This window comes from Copadichromis virginalis, linkage group LG23, assembly GCF_057382275.1.
Source record: "Copadichromis virginalis isolate Kocher_CV1m ecotype Utaka linkage group LG23, C_Virginalis_male_GT1.1, whole genome shotgun sequence".
In the NCBI taxonomy this organism is placed as follows: domain Eukaryota; kingdom Metazoa; phylum Chordata; class Actinopteri; order Cichliformes; family Cichlidae; genus Copadichromis; species Copadichromis virginalis.
In genome coordinates, this window is record NC_140639.1 from 2,604,921 (window position 1) to 2,628,737 (window position 23,817).

The 23,817-nt window shown below is 42.1% G+C and overlaps 1 protein-coding gene across 2 annotated transcripts in view; it reads left to right on the forward strand.

Moving 5' to 3' along the window:
- Positions 1-335: 335 nt before the first annotated feature.
- The window catches only part of ttc39a (tetratricopeptide repeat domain 39A), a 29,469-nt gene continuing 5,987 nt past the window's right edge, over positions 336-23,817 (forward strand). Inside the window, exons 1-14 of one of the 2 annotated variants that reach the window (XM_085449745.1) lie at positions 336-530; positions 1,783-1,833; positions 1,985-2,035; positions 2,313-2,366; positions 10,717-10,821; positions 17,993-18,124; positions 18,691-18,731; positions 21,881-21,948; positions 22,039-22,103; positions 22,223-22,322; positions 22,558-22,623; positions 23,277-23,385; positions 23,469-23,536; positions 23,630-23,689. In XM_085449745.1, coding sequence (XP_085305871.1) covers positions 478-530; positions 1,783-1,833; positions 1,985-2,035; positions 2,313-2,366; positions 10,717-10,821; positions 17,993-18,124; positions 18,691-18,731; positions 21,881-21,948; positions 22,039-22,103; positions 22,223-22,322; positions 22,558-22,623; positions 23,277-23,385; positions 23,469-23,536; positions 23,630-23,689 — 1,023 coding nt within the window. In that variant the 5' untranslated portion in view covers positions 336-477. Of the gene's footprint in view, positions 531-1,782; positions 1,834-1,984; positions 2,036-2,312; positions 2,367-5,343; positions 5,760-10,716; positions 10,822-17,992; positions 18,125-18,690; positions 18,732-21,880; positions 21,949-22,038; positions 22,104-22,222; positions 22,323-22,557; positions 22,624-23,276; positions 23,386-23,468; positions 23,537-23,629; positions 23,690-23,817 lie in introns of those variants that run through there. The other variant, XM_085449746.1, reaches the window with a different exon arrangement.

Below are 23,817 nucleotides of genomic sequence, written 5' to 3' on the forward strand. Positions count from 1 at the left end.
GCAAATAAATAAAAATAAATTAATTAGGTAATTAAAACAAATTATACAAAGCAATTCTGTAATTTTATAGAAAATCTATGTAACATTTATCCATTTTAAGCAAAATTATTTTAATAAAAAATAAATAAACATTATTTGCTTAAATATATTTTTTTGTAAAAATATATATCTTTTAGTATTTTGGGCATTTAAGATCATATTTATGAATATTATTATCGCCTGTGTTTACTTCCTTGTTTGTAGCGTCGTTCTAACAAGGACGGCTTTAGGACCGCGGGGCGAGCGGCTGCATTCCTGTGCATTTAAATAAAAGTCATTATTGCGTTGATGAGCAGCGCACCTTTCCACGTCAGGAAGGAGGAAGACGCGCAGCAGCAGCCGCAGCAGCCGCTTTCCCTTCCACTCGCTCCCGTGTGACGTGAGTGTGAGCCGCTGTGTAAACCTCTCCGGTCGCCGCTGGTCCTCCCGCGCCGTGGAATGAGTTTCATGAACAGCTGGAAGCGAAGCGTGAAGAAACATGACAGCAAAAGGTGAGTGGAAGAAAAAAGCTCCCGGAGATCGGCGCGTCTTGGTTGGCCGTGTCCGTGCTTGTCTGTCTCCGAAGTCAGGCCGGCTGCTGGGATTTAATCGCACTTTTTTTTTTTAAACCTAAGGCGTCATGTGACTGCGCTGGCCTGAGGTTATCGTGTCATCGCGCTGAGATTGTTGTTTAGCACACACTGGAGCCTGTGAACACGAGATTTCCAGGACCCTTTAATAAACCACGCAAACCACCGGTGTGTGTTTGAGTCTCTGTAGTTAATAAAGGAAGAGGCGGAAGAAACCTGAGATGTTTGGTGTCTGTTCCTTCTCTCTTATTATTATACGTGTGTCAGTCTGTGTTCTGCATCCTGTTAGTCAACCTGACGCTCATGATGTGTCAGTCAGGACCACGCGAGCTTTTTACTGTTAGTGAAAGTCAGATTTAACAGGCTGATGTAAACAGTCCAGTTTTATGTTACTGCCCCATGTTTGGCTTATTTTCCCAGAGATAACTCGCACTGAATGTTTATTATCCAGTGTCCCATTATAATACTTGCAAGGTTTCAAGCTGCCTTTCCCTTTGACCTGGTCATTTCAGGTACTTTGCAGCTGTTTGAGGCTCAAAGAGGGAAGTGGATCTGATACTTTGTTTTGTTTCAAAAAGGGAGAAAAGTCTAATAATGTAACAGTTACGTGTGTTTAGCCACTGATATGATCCATCATCATGATCCATGTAGTTTGTGATGTTCTGAAGGGGCCCAACACTTAGCTGGGTCTCTCTTGTGTTTTGTTACACATTCATGTGTAAATAAAGTTCTAACTAGAACAGACGATTTTAGCGATTTCACTCCAAAACAAACAACTTTAGTTTTTTTCAGGACATCTGTTGATTGTATGATGTTTATATTGATTAGCAGCCTACTTCAGGCTGTATGTAAAGTGTAGGTAAATCAGAATGCGTTCCACATTATTTACATATATTTTATATATGTTTGAATATCGATGGTGTCAGTTTTATTTAACAATTCTCATTATGAATTTGATGCCCGCAGCATATTTAAAAACGTGCTGGGACGCTGACAAGAAGAAAATACTCGGTCATATGCTGGAATAGTATCGAGTATTTCAAAAGTTAGACTTCACGTTCTCGCTACAGCCCTTCTTTCCTCAGACGTTCCCAGCTAACATCCTCCTCTTACCTTAATGAGATTCAGTCTTGTGGGGGTTTTTTTCCCAAGCTGACCTTTGACCTGTTCACAGGGATGCAATGAATCCACAAGACGTACCTGACAGCCCGGACTCCCCGAGCCGGTACGGTGACACTGCGCACGTCATGTTTTCGTACTGTGAGGAACAAAGAAAACATAAAGCCGCTGCTAATCGTGGCTCTGATTACAGCATAACAATAAGTTCAACTCTGGCAGGCGGTTACGCTCAGACTCATCTGCATTTCTCATCTCAGGTTGTCAGATGTAAACAGTCCAGAGCTGGACTCCATCATCACAGACTTCAAGTAAGTTTCTTTAAGTTCACAAATGTAATTTAACAAGTTTAAATATTTGCTCCCACATCAGCCCAGTCTCACACAGGTTTCCCTGAAAGTCATCAAGTTCATATCTGTAGAAATCAGCGAGTCATTGTGGCCTGGGAGTGTCCTCATGTATCGGTGTCCATATTTCTCTCTCTCACGATCGTGTTCCTCAAACAACAGCTTGTCTTTCAGCTGGTTTTCATCCCTCGAGATTGCTCTCCTTTCTCTAAAACAGCCCGATTCTGTTCCCGTGTTTCAGGTTACAGATACCGGACGACAAAGATGGTCTGGAGTCAACAGATCCATCGAATGGGTAAGACTGGCCTGTGAGCTCTCTCAGATCATACACGAAAACCGAGGCTTAGATTACAGAAATGTTTGGTTTCATCGAGACACAAAGATGCACATGTTGAGGTAACAAAGTCGTCAGGAGTTCACGGGCAGCTTCTCCTGCTTGTGATATCAATAATTCAGACAGAGGGAACCTGAGAATAACATCATCTCTCAGCACTTTAGTTATGCCTGAGTGTGACCGTGAAAGCATCGCTTATTCAAACTATGATGAGCGTTCAGAGCCTGGAGAAGAAATGTGTGTCTGTCTGATAAGATCAGAAGCACGTAATAAAGTGAAAGGACGCTTTTAGATATTTATAAAATACTGGCAGCTAGTTTGAGTTTTATAAATATTTTTAAAAGGTTTTATTTCAGCGAACATCTGCTGTTTTTAATTGAAGACGTGTTAAGTTGTGCTGATAAATGAACATTTGTTTGTATGTAAAAGCTTTAAACATTTGATTTGCTTCTAATTTGTTTTATATCACATGTCTGTGAGCTCTGAAATCTTCGATTTTGCCAAACCAGGTCCTCAAAAACCCCGGAGACATCGCACATCGATGTGAACTGAAATTCACATCCGTGTGCGACAGCCTGGACTCCTCAGTCATGTGACAGGCGCATAGATGTGTCCAATAGGAACCCACTACCTGCTAAATATGTCATGACCTGTTTGGCTGATCAAAGTGAAAAACCAAAACTTTGTAAACGAATGTGTTTTTGCAAGTTGTGCAGTGAGCAGGAGTGTTTTTGCACCATGAGGAGGGCAATGAGAATCTAATTATCTTCAATTTAAACCCATGACCCTCTGATGTCCTCACAGCAAACATGAGAGATGAAAGCAACAATTAGGCTTTTCTTTTTACTACTCTCTATAAAGATAGATTTTTTTTCCCCTCTTGTTTCTGCGTCGGACACTGAGAGAGCTTTGTTCTCGCGATTGTGCTTTCATGGGAGCAAAAACAGTAATATGTACGAAGCCCTTAGCGCGGTCACATGACTGTAAGCTTTATGCTGTCTCTTGATCTCTGTGGAGCTCGGTTGCTTTAAAGTTCACAGTTAAACTTTGGAGAGAGGAATAATATGTGTGGCTGTTATAGTATCTGAAAACAGGTAATTCTGACTCATTGACGGTCAGTATTTTCCTCCAGCGTTGAGGAACAAACTGATGCAGATGAATTTTTATATCGGATTTGTTTTGTCAGTAATTTGATGGCAATAATTCAGTAAATCATCAGTGAGAATAAAGAATACTTTATTTAACCTGGTGGCCCTTTCTATTAAACTCGGTAATAACATGGTAATAGTGGGGTATTTTAGTGGAAACATGAGCATGGCAATAGCAAGTTAGTAACACTTAATTACTGAACTAATTAATACATTATCTGCTACCAGTGGTTATGCATGACTAAACACACTGAAGTATATGTAACTGGATAATAACGGGCCAGAAACTGGGCTAAATATGTGGGAACAGTTACGCCTTTGAGGCAAAACCAGTTAGTAGTAGAGATGTGTTTGTAGTAATAACCAGGAATCAGGACTATTTCTATTACATCTCATAGTAATCTCATTAAAAACCTGGCACCAGGAAAAAAAGTATTTAAATATAATCATGTACGCAAACATAGGTGCTATGGGTATTTTACATTCCACCTCTGGGAAGGAAGCAATTTCTATATAACAATGCAGGCTGAGTGGTGGTTTAACTTCTAAAGGTTCATTAGTGGGCAAAGACGTGGCTTCATAAACATGCTGTGATTGCGCCGTAAGACCTTTGAAGGGAAGCAAAAACAGCAAATTAGCATATTTTATATGATCGTGTGGCATGAACGCTTAGCTGTCTAATAAAACTGTTTCACTAAAAATACATTTACTTTAATAAAGCTTGAGTGTAGAAGTGCTGCTCCTTGGTTTAGCTGGTCAGATGTGAGATTTTGCTGCTTTTGCATCATTTCTAATGTGACAGTAAACATGATGTATTTAGCATCTTGGTGTTTCAGAGCAAACACACTGTTGCAGATTAAAAACTGACAGTATCTGGCATGCCACACACCCGAGCACACACTGGGGTCATGCATGAAACAAAGACTGTCAGCCTCGGCTTCGCGTGCAGCGCCACAGGTGGAAACTCATCAAGTATATTTGCTCAAGCGTGGTCACGGCGAACCCACCGTTTACCCATGATTCCTCTGGGAACCACACCCACGATTATGCAGGAAACACTACACAAAGGTCACGGTGGCTGACTGGTGAATGCATTATCTGAGCACGGCTTCATAGCCAGTGGGATGAAAGAAAAAGGAGGCGGTGCTTAACAAAAGTGGTCCAAAGAGAGTATGCAGTGCTGAGGTATCATGTTATGACACAGACTTGTTTGTAGTTTCAGTATTTAAGACAAAAAAGTAAATCCGCACAGCTAACTGGGATTAAACTCCTCGACTTTAATGTAAAACAAAAAGCCTGACAGCTCTGATTACTGCTGCTTGTTTAGTAGTTTTAACTGCTTATTAAAGATGCGGGTCGAGACACTACAGCCGACATGTGTTTATGTCGCTCTCTCACCCATTCACACTCACTCACATCTAATGGATGACTGGCAATGGGCTGTTCGCAGTGATATACAGCTCAAGTCCTGGCACTGCCCCCGTTCTCCATTCACGATTTCACATTATTTCTCGTGCGTCTACATTTTGGAGCCGCTGCGCTGCATCGACGTCTATTCCTGGACCGTCTGCCCGCTGCAGTGAGCAGCCTCTGCAGCAGCCCTGACCAGCTGCGCCTCAGAAAGCCACATTTCTTTCCCACCTACAGTGGCGGAAAGCGTTTGTGTCTTTTTATGATGAAAAATGGCTTCGTGACTATGAACACTTCTGCTTTTAGCACATTGCTCCTCCAGGGTTTAGTTTTTGGAAGTATCCTCACTACACAGAAAAATCCCCTGACTGTGAAAGTGGGCATTTCAGCCATGCTCCTGATTTTGCATTAACCAATCAGAGCGGAGACTGCAGTGTGGAGCATGAGGGTGATGATCAGACGAGGTGGGCCAGGCTTTCTCTCCATGTGTGATAGTCATCCCAGTCTTATTAAGGGCTGCTGTTGCGTCCTACCTCTCGTTCCTCCCTCGTTTTCTCTCTCATTCATTCATCCCTACCTCTCTCTCTCACGCTCTCTCTCTGCCTAACCTTCTGCTGTTTCTGCTGCTACAGAAAGAGACACACAGCATCGCACTGCACTGCTGGAAAGGCCTCACAGCCACTTCTGCTATTTTCTCTCTCTTACTTTAGTCGCTTTCTCTGCGTCTCTTCCGGACACACACACACACACTTTGCCAGATGAAAATGTCAGGGGAGGAAGAGACTCTGTCGAACGGGTAAGATGCGCTCATGTTGGGATGACGTGTGTTTCTCATGCAGTCGTGAGAGTGTGAGATGCTCTGCGAATGTGACTTTTCCTGCCGTGTTTCCATTCTCATGTGACGTTTCTCAGGCATGTGGACAAACTCGCTCGATCTATTGTCGGAGCTGCTCGCTTCTTTTGTTTCCCGTAACAAGGCCTTTGAACATGTTATACCAGCCTGTCTGATATGCTGAAAGCTCTGTGTCACACAGTTGATAAAACTAATGCTTTGTCACTCCAGGAAAGGGTGTGTGCGTGGTTGTGTGGGTGCATGTGTGCACTTATTGGTTTGCATCAGCACATGCAGTGGTGTGTGAGTGTGTATGAATAGTGGCTCTGTGTGTGTGTGTGTGTGTGTGTGTGTGTGTGCGCGCCTTTGCCTGATAATGATCATCATTGTGTAATTTGCTCTCTGGAGAAATCAATGCAGAATTTGAGACTTGCTGACTTGAACCTAATTAAATTATTTGGACGATGCGTGGTATGCACAGCCTGAACCTCGCACACTCTCCTCTTTCTGCCTTTTCTTTCCTTCACACAGTCCATTTCCTTTATTTTTGTTCTTCTCAGATTGCGTTCAAGGTGCCAAAATCTTGTTTTCCAGTCAGCCGGTACCAGTTGAGTCGGTTTCCACCTATAAGGAAATGATATATCCACTGATGCTTTGCTGTCCTCAGCTTTGCAGACACAGGTTTCAGCCTTTATCTAAAAAATCTGAATAGCAGGAATCCAGTAACACAAAAAATGTGGTTTATTATTAAAATCAGCCCTCTTTTATGTAACATGCACACAAACCTGCTGCGTAAGGCGTCTGTTTAATACTGCTGACACGCTGCAGTTTTTAACGATTCCTTATCTACCTCAGTATCATTGTGGCCTGAGTCTAACAGGTAATTTGACTCCACTAATTTAAGTTTAAAACTTTCTTTGTTACTAAGGCTTATAGTTGGGGCTGGATCAGGTGACTCTGAACCATCCCTGTAGTTATGCTGCAGTCGGCTCAGGCTGCATCCCGTGATGCTTGTATCTTTCCATTTCTGGATGCTATTAAATTTTCTATAGTCAGTATTTTGTCCCGTCTCCCTATGCTCTCCCTTTTCTCCTCCCTTACCCCTCACCCTCCTGACCGGTCGTGGCAGATGCCCCCCCCCCCCCCCCCCCCTCCCTCAACCTGGAAGTGCTGGAGTTTTTTCAATTCAATTCAATTCAATTTTATTTATATAGCGCCAAATCACAACAAAAGTCGCCTCAAGGCGCTTCATAGATACAGAGGAAAACCCAACAATCATATGACCCCCTATGAGCAGCACTTTGGCGACAGTGGGAAGGAAAAACTCCCTTTTAACAGGAAGAAACCTCCAGCAGAACCAGGCTCAGGGAGGGGCGGGGCCAACTGCTGCGACCGGTTGGGGTGAGAGAAGGAAGACAGGATAAAGACATGCTGTGGAAGAGAGACAGAGGTTAATAACAGATATGATTCAATGCAGAGAGGTCTGTTAACACATAGTGAGTGAGAAAGGTGACTGGAAAGGAAAAACTCAATGCATCATGGGAATCCCCGGCAGCCTACGTCTATTGCAGCATAACTAAGGGAGGATTCAGGGTCACCTGGTCCAGCCCTAACTATATGCTTTAGCAAAAAGGAAAGTTTGAAGCCTAATCTTGAAAGTAGAGATAGTGTCTGTCTCCTGAATCCAAACTGGAAGCTGGTTCCACAGAAGAGGGGCCTGAAAACTGAAGGCTCTGCCTCCCATTCTACTTTAAATACTCTAGGAACAACAAGTAGGCCTGCAGTGTGAGAGCGAAGTGCTCTAATAGGGTGATATGGTACTACAAGGTCCTGTCATAAAGGAGTTTTTCCATCCTACTGTCACCAAGTGCTTGCTCATAGGATACTGTCTAATTGTTGGGTTTTCTGTCTTGTATTGTAGTGTCTTTACCTTACAATATAAAGCAACTTTCTAAAATCTAAAATAATAACTAAACATGCCTCGAGTAAAGATTTAGGGTAAGGTTACAATAAATGTTTGGCAAAGCTATACATTTGGTGTAAGTATTAGCATTTCTTAATTCTTCTGTAGGCCTGTCATTTAAACTCTGAACTGGGCCCCGGTTATATTTTAAAGGTGGGACTTTGACCGAGAGGTCACAGGGTATTACTGTGACTAAAATTAATGTTGCACTTCATAACTCTTAGATCAGGTTAAGTACAGTCAGCGTCACTGTGTCAGTGTAATATGTGTGTTATTCTCTCTTTAATGCACAAGCACTCTGTCAGTATTTGAGTTTCCAGTTTTCACTCTGGATTAGTGAGCTGCAGGTTTATTGTATTTCAGTGTTTTCATCTGTTCCTGCCTACATCTGGGGATTTTTGCAGGTGAGAATATTGACTCTGTGGCTTACGGGGTTGAATACTCTGTAGTCGCTGCACCTTTACTCGTACAGAAAACCGGTATGGACTGTACCAACAGCTCTGGTTGGACTGGTTGGATTCACTCAGTGGCCACTGGTGGAAGACATGTGACTCTGCAGGATTAACAACATAAATGTGCGCACAATGTGCTGCTCTTGGATTTTATTATTGATCTTCATATTAAAGTATCATCTGTGGACACTAAATTAGAAAATAGCCAATGGTAAAATAAGTTAATCATTGTATGCTAATTGCTAATGTTTATATAATGCTGTTTATAGCTTCGGTTGCATTATTTTGTCTGTGTGTGTGTGTGTGTGTGTGTGTGTGTGTGTGTGTGTGTGTGTGTGTGTGTATTGTTGCTGACAACAAAGAGCATTTCTAAAAGTCACCTGAGTTTTGCACAGAGACGGACCAGTATGTGCACCAGTGAGAGGAGGTTTCTGTTAGCAGGAAACTGCTGCCTGCCGGTCATATGGTGAACACAGCAGTCACCCGCATGTCATTAGCAGAGCTGCACCAGTATGTGTGCTTCTTTCTATCATGCTGCTGGTGGTATGTGTATGTATGAAGTGAGTTTATGGCTTCTTTGTGTTTCTAATGGACAGGAATGTGTCAGACACGTTAGCTGTAGCTGCGTTTCCTCAGTGCTCAGTTGGACTCTTTTATTCCTCTGCAGCTGTCTAATGCTGACATGGGCTGAGCGGGTAATACTGACAGAGTGTGTTCCTGCACTTAAATGGGAATGATAGTTGCCCTCAGGGACGTTATGTTGTAAGGTAAAGAGCTAACGGTGTTTTAGAGAAAAAGCCAGTGATCCAAGAAAGAAACTCGCCTTTTTCTACATAAAAAACCTTCTGGGAGGGCAGCCATCTGTCCAGACTGGAAGGGGCCGAGGGGGGAAATCAAGACCACAGAAAGACACAAGAAACCACAATCAAGACAAAGCACAAAATACGGGAGAGAGTAGACAGTGAGGTCATTTCACGCAATAGTGGCTTCTAGCTTCGTAAAAATGGAGTACACCCTCTTTGAATTTGAAGTTTGTACGTATCAGGATATAATAAAAAAAATCTTGTTCAGACCAGGTTGTGATTTATTCATTTATCTAAGAACACCCCAACTTGTAGAAATGCTTATAGCATCATTTCCTGTCTAAATGTATTAGCCTCTCTCATGCATTCATTTTTACCCAGCTCTCCTAAACTCCCACCACAGCATTTTAATGAGGGAGAGGTCTGGACTTTGGCCCAGTGCAGCACCTTGATTTTTCCCCCCAGTTATTCTGTTGCAGATTTGCTGCTCTGCTTGGGATCTCTGTCTGTGAATGACTCTGTTTTGACCAAGCTTTAGCTCTCAGACAGTTGACTTCACATTTGACTCTTGAATAATTTTTTATTCAAGCGTTTTTAGATTTTACTCAAGGTGCCAGGGTCCCGTGGCTGCAAAACAAGCCCCAATCCTCTCCCCTTCACCCATGTGCTGTGGGTGCTTTTTGCCAAAGGCGGTGCTGTGCGTTTTGGTGAAACATCTGCATTTTGGTCGAACCTGAGAGCATCGTTCCACAAGTTCTGTCATAATTTGTTTTTTAGACAGAAGATGCTTTTCTCCTGAAAACCCTTCGAAAGTATTACATTAAGCTAATTAACTAATACTTAATGTAAAAAAAAATAAAAAGTTGTGTATATTTCATGGCAGGGATTGACGTCATTTAGTCCAAAATCCAGTAAATGTAATAAAAAGTAATTACACAGCAAACAAGCAACAATCCAAGCAAAGTTAACGAATCAGCTTAATGTTTTTTAGAATTTCCATCAGCTTAGCTTCTCTCTGTTTAATCTGCCCGTCATTAACGAGTTTTTCACATTCTGGCTGCTGTTTTCTCCCCGAGTTTAACAAGTGAAACATACGTTTAAAGTTTCATGGCTACAGCGGGTCAAATCAAAGATGGACGACTCCAGGTCGTACACACGCCCGTCACGTGACGAATACAAGGTGACGTGATCTTTTTTAAGCCACGAAGCGCATCTGTTCTTTATCTTTAATAAAAGATTCAGAAACTGCTCCCGGAGCTTGTCCTTGTCTAAATGTATGATTATGTCTGTAATTTCAAATAGCAGAATCAGTAACAGCAAACAGCACTGTGGCGGGGCGTGGCCTGCGGTGCCGTGCAGGTGCGTCCGCCTCCTCTGCACGGCACCGCAGGCCACGCCCCGCCACAAGCGCTCCCTCCAGCCGGTTTGCTCGTCTGGCTCGCTCTGTGTTCATTTTCTGGTTTCTGTCTCGAGTGCAGAGAATTTAATAACTTATGAATATGTTACGATTCAGGACAAAATGTTTTTTAGATTGTGTTTTTATTCTTGGGGCCAGTCAAAGACACAAACACTTTTTAGGGTTGCCTTATATGACACAGGCTTGTTTTGTGTACACTTTGATCACAGCTACGTCCTTGTGTTTGGACGATGATGTATTTTCAGCATGTTTTCATCCAGATTTGCTGTTTGTTTTGTTTCTGCAGCTGCTCGCGGTCAGACCTGACGCTGGCTCTCGAGGACTGTATGGCCGCCCTGGATCTGTTCCTCAGAAACGACTTTGAGGAGGCGCAGGCGCGGCTCAGATGCAGGTAGGAGCACCACCTGCGTAACGACCTGCTACGGGTGCTGTTCTCGCCGGCCTTTGACCTTTCGAGTGTTCTCAGTAACTTTCACGGTTCAAAATAATTCTTATTTATCTGATATTGGGCCTCTGTCTGAAACAAGTTTAGTTTTAGTTCCTCTTCCCTTAAGACAACTGTCTGCTGATTGGCTCCCCCTCTCAAACAGAGGGTTTGAACAGCAGGTGGGCGGAGCTTCTGTTCAGACTGACAGCAGTCCAAAATCTGAGCTTTTGCCTCATTATTTGAAACTTTGACCATGTTTTTTCATGAGCATCCAAGAACTTATCAAAAGATATGAAGGTCATAAATGTGAGTTAAGGGATCATTCAGAGGATTCCTAATCGTTTTTTAGATCTGCGGTGATTTCACCTCACTGCTCTTCTATTTTAACCCTGCTGCAGTTCCTTGAATGTTTTTCTTGGATCTTTGGTGACTTGGAGGACTTTTAGACAGTCGTCCCCTAATGTTGCAGGTCTCTGTTAGTAGTTTGTGTCTCTCACTGTGGACGTGTCAGGACCTGGAACTTTTAGCTTTGTCACCCAGTTTTCTGAAAATGTTCTGATGATGATCACTTTTTTTTACATGCTGCCATGATTGCTGTTACGTTTTTCACGTTAAAATCTGAAGCCGTCTCTAAATGAATTAGATTGAATTAAATGTCCAATAAAAGTTTAAGAATTAAGAAGCTGTGCTTTATTTGTTTTGAGCTTTCAGAGCACTCACTGCTTTAAATTCTTCCCAGTGGCAGGATCAGTACAGTTTCTCTAATTAAGAGGACACTTAGATATTGAAGATAAATTCACTATTCAGCCTTTGAAGATGGCTGCACAATTAGAAGGAGCTTTTTAATGTGTTGTGATGTTTCCATGAAGGTCCAATTATGTGGGGAAACAACAAAAAGTGTCGCGTTTGAAAAAGGAGACAAGGAGGCAAATAAAGCGAAGGTTTCTTCGAACAGTTTAACTAAAAGAGATGGACAGACCACAATCACCATCAAAAGAGAAACATATTAAAACTCTGAAGTTGATCAGGTAAAAATAATAAGTTAAAAAGGCTAAATCACCCAAAGCACCACAGAGGTCCCACATTCGGCAGCCACAACATATAAAACCAGAAATGCTGCCTGAGTCTGGAGCTGTCCTCTGTGCTCTGACCCAGTTGCTGAGAAGAGTTGGCTGTACAAAAGTGCGGCACCTGAAGCTGGAGAGACAACATGACACAGCAACTGGGACAAATCACAGCAGGCTCTGTCGGGCCCATAACATGCTTGGAAAATCTGTAAGTCTGTAAGATGATGTTTTTGAGTCCTGAATCAGTGACAGCTGGAACCATCGTACTGCAGTTAAAGTCAAGCTTCTTGTCGGTTCTTTGTTAAGTGCAGGACAAACACCGCATTGCAGGGACCCACAGTGGGCAAGTAAATTGAATCTAAAGTTAAATAAGATAAAATAGAGAATTAAAACTATAATAGATATAAGAAATAAGGTGTCAAAGTCTTAATAGACAAGATACATTAAAGCCAATAAACTGTAATTGCAGTTTCCGCTGTGTTTACATGAACAGGTTATGTGAACCGTGTGCTGCTTTAAGTTACATTAACATAACACGGCACGTAGAAACGGCACCTCCAGGTTTGTACTCCAACACAGAGTCATCGTGTTACTCGGTGTCCACTGCGTGTTATCAGCACCTTTATCGTGCCGCTGCTTTGATCCGTCCTCTGGGACTGTGGGCCGCTCCTCAGCCCAGTTTCTTCTTTCCAGTGCTGCCCAGCATCAAACAATAGCTTCCTTTTAGCCCTGACTGTGTTTGTAGTTTTGAAACAGTAAACCGGTGTGTGGTGTTGTTGCTGAGAGACATGTGTGTGACGACATTAAGAGTGAATGAACTCACACTCTTTGTTTTTTACATTATTATTTTTTGATCCGTCTTTCCTGGTGTTTGTTATTTAAACTTGGATTTGGGAAATATTCTACCCGTGCTGACGATGTGGATAAATCTAAAACCTCACACTCCTGTTGGTGTCCTGATTTCTGCCTCACAGGTTTCTCCCTGTGCAGCCGGCTCTATTCCATTTACATGCAGAACTGCAATTAAACTGATTTTTTAATATTTTGTTTTCTTTGTACACAACCCAATAACACCCACAACCTCATTTTCTCCTCAGAAAAAGCTTTTATGAGAGGAAATGACAGCTGTTGGGCTTTCAGCATGCTGTATATCATTTTAATGCACCTGGACACATCAGCGGGGATGTTTTCTGGAGTTATCATGTGTTGTAGAGCCTGTGAATCTTTGCATCCCGCAGCTTTTGTGTTCTTCCACTTGCTCGGCTTTGAACTGCTCGTCAGACACGTTAGTATTAGTTTCAGACTTTTAGATCTCACACCTTTTCTTGCAGGCAGGATTTGCTTTGTTTTCCTCCACCTGTCAGCTGTAGTCTGACGCGGCCATGTGGGGCAAGGACACACACATATGTGGACACAGTTTCTATTTAGTCAATCTTGTGTCTGCTACATTTACCCCTACGTTCGTGTTTATGGTCGCAGGTAGTTGGAGGTCGTCCCAGGATGCATTGGGAGCAAGACCTCGTTTATACAAAGTGCATATTAATTGGAAATCTGACTGTGGAACAATATTGTGTTTGTAGAGACTTTAGTCAGTGCCTTACAGTCACAGTCACCATATCGCCAATCACCCTGAATCTTTTGAATAACTTTGGTCTTGAGCGAGACTCGTGCGTTAAAGTCCTCCGCCGCAGTTATTTATGACGGGGTCGGTTATTACGGACACATGGAATTAGTGCGCTGTTAGCAAGCATGGACCAATACTCTGTTTAAGCACTGTTTGTGCAGGTGGACAGCTCAGCACAGGAGACAGTAGATTTATGCTTCACTCATTAACTGAAAGCCGTTGTAAAACTGGAAACTTGATTTACTTTACGAGAAATACAATGGCCATTAAAGGTGATAGAAAAACCACAAACTACATGTCAAATTACTGAAAATGTGCGTCATATCAGGAGGCAGTGGAACAGTCAATGAAAGCAGTGATAAATAAACTGGTATAAAAGCAGTGGATCCAGATAAAAACATAAAACCATAAGTGGACTGACAGCTGGAGGGCGAGATGAAGCAGAAGAGGAAGAGGCTAGACACCAAGCCAAACGAACCATAGCAGCTGAGGAGTAGCAGAAACCGAACGGAGGTTCTCACAGGAAGTACATCGTGTAGCTGGTTAACTTATTGCAGGTCTGTGGAGATATTCAAGCGTCCGATTGTCCTGAAAATCTTACTGGATCACTGATTTGTTTATTCCTTTAATTTTAGATGCTGTGTTGTGGTTTAGCTGGGATTCAGGTCACAGGTCCTCATGTTTTGTAGTTTATGATTAGAAGTCAGAATCCTTGAGTCAAGCCTCATTTCTTTGCATTCGTTTCCAATGAGCCAGCCTTTCTTTTCATTTTGTGGTCTTGAGCAATAGTTCTCGGGGTATTACGAAGGACTTGGCAGCGTTTTCACTCCTTTTCAGTCCAATCCTTATACCGGGGCACCTTCAGAGAAATGTTTTCTTTTTTGTTTCAGACCTATGAATCATTCAAGTCAACCGATGAACCAGTGTTGTGTCTACACATGTCAGACAACTTAGCAAAGAACTAACTTTGAATTATATCTTCAGGCACTTTGTTGCTAGAAGCTTGTCATAAAAAATACATAATTTATTCCCATTTCTTTAGTTGAATCTATTAAAAATGCCAAAGGTAACACAGTTTGACAGGCAGGAAATAATATTTTTGGAACAAAAGGGGGATTACCAAATGGCTATTAGCTAAAATTTGAGGAAAGTGGACAAGTGGAGGATGATAAAAGAAGTGGCATAAAGGCATAAACACTATGTACTGCAGATGAAAAAGGACATGACTTTCAGATCCATCTGGCCCTTCAGCATCAATACAAATGTTCTCAGTGGACTGATGGCCTTCAAGAAGCCAACCTTGAGGAAGGAAACAAGGAGAAAATCTTTTTTTAAAAACTGGAGTGAAAATTAATGGCAACAGGTCATACAGATCGATGAATCAAAGTGTGAAGTTTTTGGTTTGGTTCAATATGTACAGAGGAGATCAGGAGAGAGGGACAGTACTGAGTGTCTACACCTACCTGTAAAACTTGGTGGAGGCTCTTTCATGGTTTGGGGCAACATTTCAGCCACTCATGTTGGGTATCTCACCACTGAGAGAATCACCAACACAGAAAACTGCCATGGGATTTTGAGCCACCATCTAGAAAGCATCTGATTGACAACTGCTTCATTGTTCAGCATGACAGGGATCCCAAACACTCTACAAGTGCAGAAGGAGCATACCTGGATAGGAAAACACAGTCATGGATTGGCCTCCCCAGGAGGGTTGGGCGATATGCAAAAATTTTCCAACCGGCAATAGTCAGTCCAATAATCGACGATGGGCGATATTTTCACGCATGCGCAGGCTTTTTGATGGGCGGAGCAATGTAATCATGCACGGACTGATTAGCACGTTTACAATACAGAAGAAGTCCAAGCATGGACGAACTAATTTCCCCCCAAAATTAGGGCTGTCAGCGTTAACGCGGCGTTAACGCGGTCGTCACGATTAACGCGATTTTTGATGCCCTCCTGGAGCACAGAATGAACAAACTTCGGACAAACTACCCAAAATGCGTTGACACACACATTTCAGGGATTTTGACTCCGTCTGCGCTCCAGATGGGTTTATTATTAATCGCATTAGTCGTGATGACGGCGCGTTAACGCTGACAGCACTAAAAAAATATAAAGTCCCCAATTTTGGATTTCTTTGGCTTTAAACCAGATGAAACAGGTAAACCTGATGTAAACACTTGTGCAGACGTGTAGTGCGAGCAAAGTACTTAAACACCACTGACTTGCATGAGCATGCACGTGTCCACCATCCGGCTGAGTATGCTAGGCTGTCACCAGCTTCTGCAGCTGCATCAACAAGCATTTGGGTGATCTCTGAGGAGGGGGCATTTGCTTGCAGATGAAAGAGGGTGCTGTTAAAACAGCGCTATTATTATTATTTTTTTAATGTTGGCTGCTTCTATTAGCTCCATCATTATTAGCAAACGTACTCATGGGCAAATAAATAAATAAATCGCCCTTGACCATCGACAATGGGCTCAGCCTATCGTCGATATATTCGTCCGGTCGCCCAACCACACTCCTCAGAGCCCGGACTTCAACATCACTGAAGCAGTCTGGGATCATCTTGACAGAGAACAACACAAAAACAGCCAACATTCAAAGAAGAGCTGAAGAACTATTCCCGAATATTACTTTCAGAAATTACAGCTACCTAAGAGAGTTCAGCATGTGGTGAAGGATGTAGGTCATACCAAATATTGACTTTCAAACTCATTAGAATTGCTCAAGCTCTGTTTTTGTCCTATATACTGTATTTCCATATATGGAAATGAATAGCTCAGGTGGCCTGTGGTGTGTCCTTGAAATATTTTTCTATTTTCCTTGCAAAATATAGAAACGTGAGTAATGGCTCCACACGGTAACCAGTCAAGTGTTTTTTCATTTTGAGAGGCAGATGTTTGCATGGATGGTGTTCGATACACCTGCGCTGTTGTTTCTCTGTAGCCTGTACTGTTGTCTTCTTTGGGTTAAATTATCAGGGTTAATTCAGACAAGGAGTTATTTTAGGAATCAGCTACAAGCTTCTGTGACAAATTTCCACAGAAATCACTGAAAATGTTTGGATTTCATCAGAACTACCATTGCTGCTTCCATCGTCTTCAACTGAATGCAAGGTGTGTGTCGGTGCACACGTGTTTGTGCGAATCTCAAAGCAGCTCCTCCCTTTCATTATGGAACTACGTGGTGAAAATATGTTGGAGACCCAGCTTTACTGCCATCAGAGGTGCTACGACCTTTTCATCACTGAGATCTGACAGATATTTTGCTGCCATGTGACTAAATTTAAATCACACTCCATCTTAAAAGGTTTCCCAGCCTGAGTTTCACTTGCTGTCTCACATAAACGAGCCTGACGCCATGGAAATGTAACCCAGGCAAATCTCCCTGCTTCTCAGTCTGCGCCTTCTCTGTTTCCAGGTTGCTACTGAGCTTGTTTGGTGTTTGTTTACTGAGTTAAAGCTGATTGGATTCATTTAAGCAAACAGTTGAAGGTTTGTAGTTAGTTAATTTACAAACGTCTCTACTTAATTCTGCAGTTTTCTTTCATGACAGGCAAAAAGTCACATGGATGATGTCACATTTATCTCCGTTTGCCTTTTATTTCCAGTTTGTGTGCACATATATAGATATAGCTGTATTAGGAAACATGAAGTAGAGCATGATTAATGTTTGCTGGCCTAGTTTTCATGGGGTGAAAAATCTGTTTATTGTGAGCTGGTCTGAGGTCAGAGTAACATCCCAGAGGCTGGTCACATGAGTTAATCTGGCGATGAAGAGCAGCGAAATGTTGGCCATGCGGACTGACAGCATTCCTGCCTGCACACCTCTGACTTAATGTCACTTAATATATGATCCAACAAACAGACATGCTTGAAAATGTGTTAATCCCAGGATACATACGGCTGTTTAAACCGTCCGCTATAACTTCAGTGGGACTCCTTATTAATAGCACAAACATATGTTGTATATCTTTAACTTGTTTTGATTAATTAGTAGCTGCTTAACTGTTTAGATCAGGACCAGGAAGCTTTATTAACAAGTTGAACAAGTATTTCGGTATTTATGTGGGGAAAGTGCACGTGGTACACGCTCCAAGTACTTCGGTGTCCTTGTCACCGTGAAAGCCAACAGACACTGTTCAGTATCTCCCGTCTCTTGTCAGCAGGTATTCGTCATTTAGTGGCCACACTGTTGTTCTGTCAGATGACTGCTTATTAATATTTTATGTCTTCAATCATTTAAAAAAAGTTTTTGCAGAATGAGAAATATTTTTGATTTAATCTTTATGTAACCAGGATGTCGAGTTTTATTATTCTAAATCTAAAGCAACTAAATGTTAATGTGTTGTTCTGTAAAAGATTGTAAAACAATGCAATATTTAATATTTTTCGTCCTGTGCATCACAACAGAAATTTTCTGTTTGCTTGTTTTACAGAAACAAAGACAGCATGTACCACGCTCTGACCTACGCCACCATTCTAGAAATGCAGGCCATGATGACCTTCGATCCTCAACACATCCTAGTTGCAGGGAACACCATGAAGGAGGCACAGGCTATCTGCCAGAGGTGAGACTTTGTCAGTTAGCTGATAAAATAATAACCAGCTGACTAACAATGACAGGGTCTCTTTTTTTGTTAGTTCCTCTTTAGCCAAGTCAGCTGCGGAAGTTTATTTTGTCTCAACCCAAAATTGAACAGCTTAATGAGCTCTAGTTTCGGTAGTAACATCCTGAGACTCTTCCAGCTCAGTAAAAACAATATTACTGAAGCCTCTGTGAGAATCCATCGCAGAGGCTTTTCTTAGGGCACCACATATGATTAGTCATCTTATAAACACACGTTTATTTCGGCCAATCTGACGTCAGAGCTGCAGTTTCTCTGTGTAAACACTCTGACTGCTCATAGGAAACTTACCGCACACTCAGCCCTTTTTCTTTTAGCAACCTCATCGTGCAGCGTCTCAGCATCCTGTGTTTAGATGAATAAGGCTGAGTCACGTATCTGAAAGGAAACATGATAGGAGGGGAAATGCAGGGCATTGCGACATAAGGTAGGATTGTGTGTGTGTGTGTGTGTGTGTGTTTTAAACTGATTAGAAAATTGGGTGATGTCGTTTTGTGTTTCTCCATCAGGCAACGCAAGAAGTCTTCCTTTTCAAAAAACTTCACAGAAGGTCGGTACAGTCATGCATACATATGAGTCTGTGTGTTATTCCTAAAAACAAACCAAGGAAACAGATGTTAGTCTGAGAATATGCTCGAGTTTTCCCTAAAAAGAGGAACCTGCTTGTATTTCTTTTAGTCCAGTTTAATAGTTGAGGTTTTAATAACTTTAGCATAAATTATCTAACCTCTGAAGTGGCTGCAAATTTTACCAGGGTTTTAGACGAATGCCCCCCTGTGATTTTACCTGCACCCTGCGATTTGATTTTTAATCATTTCAACAGCAAACTGAAGAAAAGCCTTGACTCCGTTGCTCCACTCACCACCAAAAAGATTAACGTAAAACATGCATCACCCTGGAGAAACGAAGAAGTCAAAACACTCAAAAGAAACTGCAGGGCAGCAGAAAGGAGATGGAGGAAAAATAAAAATACTATCAACCATCAAATATTTTCCGAGCAACTTAAAATGTACAATAATACATTAAGGAACTCAAGAAATTCATACTTCGCCAAAATAATCAGTATTAACAAAAATAATCCCAAGGTCCTCTTTTCCACCATAGATCATTTATTTAACCCTGATTTTAACAGCTCCCAAAGAACCCCCACAGACTCGCTCTGTGAGCAGTTTGCAGACCACTTCAGGGGAAAGATCAGCGCCATCAGATCTGATATTTTATCTAAACGCCATATGTTTGTAAACACATCTGAGGGCTCGATTGTACCTGAGGAGACACTGGACAGCTTTGTCCTGGTTAATGCTGAGAACTTTCAGAAGGTTTTCTCCACAGTGAGACCCACCACATGTCTTTTAGATCCAATCCCTTCTTCACTCTTTAAAACACTTTATGGATTTTTTGAGGCTGAGCTTTTATACATGATGAATTGCTCTCTTCAGTTGGGTGTCTTCCCTGCTGCCTTTAAAACGGCGGTGGTGAGGCCCCTTCTGAAGAAGAGCAATTTGGATTGTAATGATTTTAATAACTACAGACCTGTATCCAACTCACCATTTTTAAGTAAAATCTTAGAAAAACTTGTTTTTACTCAGATTAATGATTTTCTAAATGATAGACAGGTCCTGGAGATATTCCAGTCTGGATTTAGGGTGAACCACAGCACAGAGACGGCTCTCCTAAAGGTTTTAAATGATCTTAGATGTAACTGGGACTCCCAAAAGCTCTCAGTCCTGGTGCTACTGGATCTAAGCGCAGCCTTTGATACAGTAGACCACGCTGTTCTTTTAAACAGACTGAAACACATGGTGGGCCTCTCTGGTGCTGTACACAACTGGTTCACTTCCTGTCTCTCAGACAGAACTTTTATGGTGAGCATGGATACATGCTCCTCTAAGATCCATAAAATGACATGTGGTGTGCCTCAAGGGTCGGTTCTAGGCCCTGTACTTTTTAATTTGTATATGCTCCCTCTCGGCAGTGTCATCAGGAGGCATGGAGTGAACTTCCACAGTTACGCTGATGATACTCAGCTGTACATCTCCGTGTCTCCTGATGACACCAGACCAATGGATGCCCTCTTTAACTGTATCTTGGATATAAGATCTTGGATGGCAGAAAACTTTTTACAGCTTAACCAGGACAAAACTGAAGTTTTAATTGTCGGTCCTGAGGCTCAGAGAGAGAAACTCTTGTCTAAATTAGAGGCATTTTCACTATGTCCTTCGCTACAAGTGAAAAACCTGGGTGTTATTTTTGACTCTGAGCTTGGTTTTATCCCACATGTTAAACATGTAACTAAAATTGGATTTTATCATCTAAAAAATATAGCCAGAGTCGCCCTATTCTCTCTCGGGCCAACACGGAGATGCTGATGCATGCTTTTATTACCAGTCGCATTGATTACTGTAAGGCCCTGCTCTCTGGTCTTCCTAAGAAGAATATTTCAACTTTACAACTTTTGCAAAACTCGGCAGCTCGTGTGCTGATGAAGACCAGAGGGCGGGCCCACATTACACCGGTTTTAGAATCGCTGCACTGGCTCCCCGTGTGTTTCAGGATCGATTTTAAAGTTCTTTTATTGGTTTTTAAATGTCTTAATGGTCTTAGGCCTTCTTATCTCTCAGATCTGCTTTTACCATACGAACCCTCGCGGACCCTGAGGTCCTCTGGTACTGGCCTTTTGATTGTCCCTAAAGTCAGGACACATACTCACGGAGAGGCAGCGTTTCAGTGGTATGGTCCTCGTCTGTGGAACAGCCTGCCGGAGGAGCTCAGGGCCGCAGAGAACGTACATGTTTTTAAGAACAGGCTCAAGACCACCTTTTTAATTTAGCTTTTATTTAACGTTTATTTATTTTATGCTTATTTATTCTATCCTGTTATTCTATTATTAATTTAGGCTTTACCTAATATTTATTGATTTTATTCTTATTCATTTTTTAATCTTCTTATTCTATTTATATTTATATTTATATTTATATTTATATTTATATTTATATTTATATTTATATTGTATCCTGTTCTTATTTATTTTATCATTTTACCCTGTATATAGCCTATTGTGTCATATCTCCAGTGTTTCCTCGGAGGGCGCTCTCTGCACCGGGGCTGTGATCGACCGTGGCTGCTGGGGCTCTGGGGGTCCTCTCAGCCTGGCTGGGGGGCTCCTTTGCCTCCCTCCTGCTGTGTGCCCGGCCTGGAGGCTGCGGTCTGTGACCGGCTCTCGGTGCAGACGGCTCCCTGTTATAGTGTTTCCTCACTTGGCTCATGTGAACCCAGCCCAATTTTACTCTTTAAGTGTGCGTGTGTGTGTGTGTGTGTGTGTGTGTGTGTGTGTGTGTGGGTGTGGGGTGGGGGGGGAAATATGTGTGTATTCACATCATTTATGTCAATGAGAGTGTGGGGAGTGAGTTGGAGGGTGGGGTGGGCTGCTTTTAACTATGTAAAGCACTTTGTGCTACATTTTTTGTATGAAAAGTGCTTTATAAATAAAGACTGATTGATTGATTGATTGAAGTTATTAGATGATCATTAAATTATTCTAAATAATTAAAATGTTTAGACTTTGTAAGTGTTTAAATGTTTGCTCCATGTTAAAGTAGTACCTCTGCATGTACCTCTGCATGTGTATGTGTGTGTTTGGTCATTATGCTGGAGCCCGTGTTTGATTGACAATAACTGGTACAATCGATTTCACTTCAGAGGAGCTCCATGCTGAAGTTTGTTACGCCGAGTGTCTCCTCCAGAGGGCAGCGCTCACCTTCCTTCAGGTCAGGAGGCTTACAGCAGCCAGTGCTACTGATGTGTTTGCCACCATCACTCATTTTCTGTTTTGTGTTTTTAAACTCATTCGTGCTCAGGATGAAAACATGATCAGTTTTATCAAAGGAGGAATCAAAGTGAGGAACAGCTACCAGACTTACAAGTGAGTATCTCCAGGATATCCATGTTTCCATCCCTGTTTCCTGGAAGACCTTTTATTCTTCCATCAGGACTTCATCGCAGCTTATTCCCCTTAATTTGCTTATATCTTAACCCCCTCAGAGAGCTTCACACAGTCCTGCAGTCCTCCGGATACACTCATGGTGACAACCATGGGCATTTTGAGGGTGGCGTGAAACTGGGAGTGGGAGCTTTTAATCTAGTAAGTAATAGTTTGCACTTGTGCCTCATTGATTGACTTAATTTTGTGATGCTTGGTTAACAAAAAAGGCACCAGAAGAGCAGAAGATCTGCATAAATTAAGAGCTGCTCCAGCCTAACATGGCGATAGCTGCAAGAAATCCAACATAGTTTGTTCAGCATCTGTAATAACAATGAAATGCTCTGTAATTATGTTTCTGACCTTTTCATTTCCACTGCTTGTTTGCTTCCTGCAGATGATTTCCATGTTGCCTACTCGGACACTCAAGCTGCTGGAGTTTGTCGGTTTCTCTGGTAATAAGGTAAGCGTTTCTGAGAAGTCAGACTTCTGACATGGCGCTCTCTAACAGCTTTGGCTGGAGATATTTTGCGAGCCGATACACCCTTCCGCTCTGTTTGAAATGCCTCTTTATGAATCAGAGAAAGAGAAGTGTTTCGAGAACTGTAAGTGCATCTGTGGTAGAACTCATCACACTACTACTAAGACGAGTTTGTCGTGTTATTTTTCATGGAAACGTGAAATGAAACTTGCAACCATCAATGAAATGATGGTTGCTTTGATAATAATGAGCAATGACTATTTCTCTAAATTGTGGTTACCAGTTGTAACTACTGATTTCATTCATCAAGCCATCACATCAGCACCTCAGTTGACCTTTGAATATTACCATCATGACTGATTTATCTTCCGGTTATGAACATGCAAATACTGCATTTCTTGTATTTTGTACTTGCGTGTTTTGCACACAGGCCAGTTTGTGAGTCAGAGAAGTGGTAGACAAGCAGACGCTGTTTTATCCCCAGAACACGCTGACTAAACACAGAAGATTTTCCCATAACTACTTTAGTGTATTCTCTGTGTGCTGGTTTTACTGCTAATTGGCTGATAGATCTTCCACAAATGAAGACTTAATGTAGACTCAGAAAATGTGTGCAACTGTGTGTGTTTATATAGGAGTTTGGTCTCCAGCAGCTTCAAGAGGGCTCAGTAGAAAGTACATTCAGGTCCTTCCTGTGCAACATGCTTCTCCTCTGTTATCACACGTTCATGAGCTTCATACTAGGTGAGCAACACACCCACACACGCACATCTGCAAATTAACACTAAAAGATGCAATCTGAGCTGGGTTCCTTCTGTCTCGCAAAGGCACTGGAGAAGGAGACGTTGAGGATGCAGAAAAACTGCTGGAGCCATATCTTAAAAAATACCCCAAGGTATGTCAGGATGAATGACTGTGTGTGCTTTTCAAATGTTGCTATGATTGTTTGTGTCATTCTCACAAACATACTGTGTTTGTCTTCATCCAGGGATCCATCTTTTTGTTCTTTGCTGGTCGGATAGAAGAGATCAAAGGCAACCTGGATGCTGTGAGTAATTTATTTTCCCTTGGAGAAAGTGTGTGTGTGTGTGTGTGTGTGTGTGTGTGTGTGTGTGTGTGTGTGTGTGTGTGTGTGTGTGTGTGTGTGTGTGTGTGTGTGTGTGTATTTTTAATGCA